General features: G+C 41.0%; 1 protein-coding gene across 1 annotated transcript; it reads right to left on the reverse strand.

Moving 5' to 3' along the window:
• Nucleotides 1–320: 320 nt before the first annotated feature.
• On the reverse strand, nt 321–4805 carry LOC116629469 (cationic trypsin). Its single transcript, XM_032399753.1, has 5 exons — nt 4753–4805; nt 2675–2834; nt 1644–1897; nt 998–1134; nt 321–470 (listed from the first exon to the last, which is right to left on the reverse strand). Exons 1-5 carry the CDS (start codon nt 4790–4792, stop codon nt 321–323), a joined length of 741 nt encoding a protein of 246 aa, XP_032255644.1. The 5' UTR covers nt 4793–4805.
• Between the last annotated feature and the right edge of the window lie 344 nt (nt 4806–5149).

Consider the following 5149-nt stretch of genomic DNA (forward strand, 5'->3'; position numbering starts at 1 on the left):
GCTTATCCATGCTTATATCCTCAGTGGACCACACAGAGCCTAGCAGATAGTAGTTGATCAGTAAATTCATTTCGAGCAGGCTGAATGAATCATGACATAACCTCTCCATTTCTATCTTTGTGTAATTGTTCAATTCTATGTACACCCTCTTACTCAGAAGCCGGGTTGAAGAGAAAGTTCATAATACTAAGTAAGGACAGTTCTTGGACACATGCGATGTGAAACAAAATGTTTTTATTTTAGCTACTGTTTTTAGGTATGGTTGGAAGGTGAAGTTGACCAACAGATTGGTGCTTAGATCGGTACAAATGCTTACATGCTTAGTTCTTAGCGATGGTCTCCCGAATCCAGCTCACATAGTTGCAGACTTTGGTGTAGACACCAGGTTTGCCCTTTAGAGCACAGCCAATACCCCAGGAGACAATGCCCTGGAGCTCTCTGTTGCAGACCACAGGGCCACCAGAGTCACCCTGCACAAGAGGGAAGAGACAGTAAGAACTCTCAACTATGCCAAGATGGGAGAAAGGCAAAACCCTGTTTCTCCATTACTCTGGGTCCGTTTTCCCAGGTAGCTGATTCTCTAGGAAGCACCTTCCCTTCCCCTAGCAATCCAATTCTCAATCTCTGACAGCATGCCTCTCCTTCCTCCTCCCTCCTTCTAGCTCCTGCTCTTTTCTTAGTTGTAGGCATGCAGGGCCAAGAAGAGGTGAGGACTGGTGAGTGCAGTGCTGTCCAGCTAGCCCTGCTTTTTTTCAGAAAGCTTCCTTCTACAATATACCTCTTCAGCAGGGTGCCTTACGCACACCATCTTCTGTGTATCTTTTTACCCTTAGCCCTAGCCATTAATATCTCAAAAAGAAAATTTATGACTGATCTCAAATCTCTCCGTGGTCCCTTATAATCCGTCCCAGAGACAGCTTTTCAATCTGTGTTTTGGGAAAGGGAACTATAGTGGAAGGGCATGAAGTTCCGCTGAAACGAGTACAAAGAAACTGACCTGGCAGGAGTCCTTTCCACCCTTCAGGGAGCCCAGACACATCATGTTGCTGGTGATCTTGCCAGGGTAGGCATTGCGGCAAGTGCTGTCAGAGAGGATGGGTACTTGAAGACACTGCAGAAGATCAGGATAGTTTTCTGTTGGATGCAGGAGTAAAAATAGAAGAATATTACCTACAGGATTCCTGGAGATTTCTTTCCCAATCTTCCCCCCTCTTTCCTTACTCTCTCAGGTTACCAGTAACTTTTATTTTGGAAGAACAACTTTTATCTGGAAAGTCTTGCCAACAGTTTTAATCAACAAGTTGTTTTCTCTGACTTTATCAGTGACTACAGATCTCAAATCTAGACTATTTCTCAAGCAGGTCTCTACTTTAGGCAGTATCAAATCCCTCTGTTCTGTTTACCTCCTCAGTTTCTACTTCTTTGCAAATCACTAATCACACTTCAGTTGAATATCTGCCATCTTTATCATAGCTCATTTTTGTTGTGTTTTCCAGCAAAGGGATCTTCCTAAGACTCCATATGTCTACAAACTATCCTCTAGGAATCTTGCCTTGAGTGACAATTTGGACTAACTGACCCTCGACATGTCTTTCCCTTCTAGGATTTCCAGAGTTGGTGCTTTTGTTCCCTGTGACACTTACCCCCAACGCTCTGCGTATTCCCCCAGCCAGAGATGAGGCACTGGGTACCAGCAGCCGCACAGGATTTTGGCAGAGAGACAGCAGACACTCGAGAGTTGAGGGTGGCAGGCGAACTCAGTTTAATTAGCATGATGTCATTATCCAAAGTGTTTGTGTTGTATTTAGGGTGGCGGATGACCTTGGCTGAATTGATGAATTGCTCAGCACCCTCAGAGACTGCGATGTTGTGTTCTCCCAGACGCACCTGGATTCGGCTGGATTAAAGGATATGAAGTTCCTTAAGGACCAACTTCAGCTTTTCCCCTTTCCCAGTTTACCCCAGTCATGACCACCAGCATGAACACCATCCCCTGCTAGCATTTCCACACATAGGAAATTGTGCACTTAAGGGAGCCCTACCAAATATGGTGCAGGTAAGAGTAACTCTTAGGTGGGTGTCCCTACCAGTATAGACTTACAGCCCACCATCATGTTAGAAAGTTATTTCCCATGACTAAGTGATGCCAATAAAAAGATGGGAGGTGAAACAGGAATTGGTGGTGACTATTCAGCACCTGTTACTCCTCCTCTGGTTGGGATTACCGATTACTGTAGGGAGATGTGGCAGGAATCAGAGACATGAAAGAATTTTAAGGGGGCAGAATGAATTGTGCTTATTTTTAATGTTTTACTGAAAGCTTCATATGGGTTATTACCACCATATGCCATTTTTTCCTGGTTGAGCTATCATGATTAGGACTATTTATTGATAATGCTCTTAAGCTGGTTCTAAGTATACTTCATCACTCACTAGCTCCCCTCCCATGTCTTTGGTACCATCATTTGGAAGGACATCAAGGAACTCTAAGTTTACCTTTCCATGTAAACTTCCCTCAATGCATCATTCAGTGCCTGGGGGGAATGATGAGGCTCCTAGAATCTGAATGCTTGCCCCTCAAGCATAGCTGTGTAGTTTGCCCTGGATTTTTCTTTTGCAGGGCTGGGGCATGAGTTGATCTGAGAGAACAGGGATGTGAGGACTGGTTACTTACGACTTGTAGCAGTGAGCTGCAGACACCACCCACTGGGAATTGATCAGGGAGCCGCCACAAAAATGGTAGCCTGAGTTCAGGGACACCTGATAGGGCAGGGAATTCTTCTGACAGGTGTAGCCCCCAACGATCTTGTCATCATCATCAATGGGGAAAGCAACTGACAAGGAAAAGTTGGAAACAATCAGTTAAACAGATCCATCTTGGAATTTCTACTTACCACAAGGTTTTTCCAGATTAACCAGAAAAAAGTAGATAATGTTTTCCTCTCACACATAATCAGGAAATGGTGATAACATAATTTTTACATGATTTTTTCCAAAATCTTATTATTCAATACTTTTAACACATACTCTTATACTATTATAAGTATCTAATTTTTTAATTTATGCTTTAAATTTGATAAATATACCATTTGAAACATATGCAACACACACACACGCACACACACACCTCAGTCAGAGACTCTTTATGTAATAAATGCCATGAACATTACTCTCTAAGGGTATAAAGAATACTTTTGTACAAAACCTTGCTCAGCAGACATGCAAATAGGTGTTCAGTAAAGCTCTGCAGTAACCATGCTTATGTTTATTTATGGTAGTTGGTATAGGTTAGATATCCCAATGAAGGAACAGAAAGGAAGCTTTTACTAGCCACCTAAGAATGGTCCAGCCTAGAAGGAATTGGGAGTGTTGTACTCTTGTTCCCCCAATTTCTCTTTTAGTTCCTGCCTAAAATTTTCATGACATAATTTAATAGAATAGTATGTGGTTTCCTTTCCAACATTACCCCTTATCTCAGTTATCTTTCCAACATTTTAAAATTTATTCAGCATTCTGAAGTTTGCCCACTGATTTATTAAGATTTCTAGGGCTCTCAAAGTCAGTGATTGTTTATATGTACCCTATTGTTCAAATATTTTAAAGTAATTTTGGGAAAGACATTTTCAGATGTATAGACTAAGTTATTGAATTTATACCCGTCTAATTGGGGAGAGTTTAATCGTAAGATTTGTATAAAATTTGGTAGTATAAAAGACAGAAATAGACATTTTTCTTTCCTTTGATGATTAAATGATATGTTATTTAACACCAGAGAGATTTCACTAGCAAAGACGTTGTAAAACCCAGCCCATGGCTTTTTTTTCATGAGAAATGAAGTACCTTCACCTGTTAAGATCCTGTGAAGATGCCTGTCGGTGCAGAGGAGACACGGGCTGTGACCCTCATAGCCTCTTCAATGAGCCCAGACTAGTCACTAGTCCCAATTTTAACTCTCAATTATTAATTCCAAGTGCTTAGAAAGGTCAAAACAGCATTTCCCTAATGTTAACTATCCTTTCCTTTTCTCTCTTTTTCCATAGATTTTACCTTGAAGTTCAGGGTAATTTCTGTCTCTTTATACTTTCTAGGCTAATTACTCTTACTCACTATCATCTTTCCCCCACAAGGGAGATTTAATTATGTATAGACATTTGTATGACTGTAATCCCCCTCTTATTGTGGTTTTGGTTACCCTTGGTTAACCAGAGTCAGGAAGCAGAAGATCCATTTTCTGATGTATCCTCCAAAGGTCATTATAGCCTCACACTATGTCAAAATGCCTATGTCATTCACTCCACTTCTCATCACGTAGGCATTTTATCATCTCACATCATCACAAGAAAGGTAAGTACAGTACAATAAGATATTTTGAGAGAGAGAGAGACAGAAGAGCACAGTCACATAACTTTTATTACAGTACATTGTTATAAATGTTCTATGCTATTACTACGTTTGTTATTAATCCCTTACTGTGCCTAATTTGTAAATTAAACTTTATCATGGGTATGTATATGCGGGGGGAAAAACACAGTATATATAGGGTTCAGTACTATCTGTGGCTTCAGACATCTGCGGGGGGGTGGATGTAGCTGCTGCAGAAAAGAGAGGACTACTATATATGCTGTTGTTTCAATATTTTAAGCTTCTTGAATACAGAGATTCTATTCAACATTCATTGTTGTCTTTCAGAGTACAAAGTGCAAACAAATACATCATGGACACCCCCTGATTCGTTTAATATTATAGACTCACCAGTGGCTCCCAGCAGGGCAAGGAAGATGATGGTCTTCATGATTGCTCTCTGGATCTGGACTGGGGAGAGTGATGAACATTTCTCATCCACAACTATTTATACCTCCAGGTTTGATATCGACACCCATGGCCATGGGTGCCAGGAAAGTGATTTTACTGGAAACTCACAAGTCCAAAATTAGAATTCAATTCTGTGCCAAACTGAAGATAATTCAGCATCAGATTTAAACATTAGCTTTTGTCTACTTTTCCAGAAGTTTATGGGAATTGAAGTAATAATCCCACCTGGTGCGATGTGTTCCCCATAACAGAAAAGTAAGTTGGAGTAAGGGTCATGGACGGGGGCTATGGGTGTCCTGTTTCCAGACAAAAGTCTTCGGTACTTGGTTGTCTCAAC

The sequence above is a fragment of the Phoca vitulina genome, unplaced genomic scaffold, assembly GCF_004348235.1.
Source record: "Phoca vitulina isolate PV1807 unplaced genomic scaffold, GSC_HSeal_1.0 scaffold1081, whole genome shotgun sequence".
Classification (NCBI taxonomy): domain Eukaryota; kingdom Metazoa; phylum Chordata; class Mammalia; order Carnivora; family Phocidae; genus Phoca; species Phoca vitulina.

What these genes read in the sequence shown, in the direction of transcription:
- LOC116629469 (XM_032399753.1), bottom strand. Translation starts at nt 4,792, where the DNA reads ATGAAGACCATCATCTTCCTTGCCCTGCTGGGAGCCACTG. An exon ending in GCAGCTCACTGCTACAAGTC is followed by an intron (nt 1,898 to 2,674) that starts GTAAGTAACCAG and finishes CCTTTAATCCAG; the next exon opens with CCGAATCCAGGTGCGTCTGG. An exon ending in GTGGAAAGGACTCCTGCCAG is followed by an intron (nt 471 to 997) that starts GTCAGTTTCTTT and finishes CCTCTTGTGCAG; the next exon opens with GGTGACTCTGGTGGCCCTGT.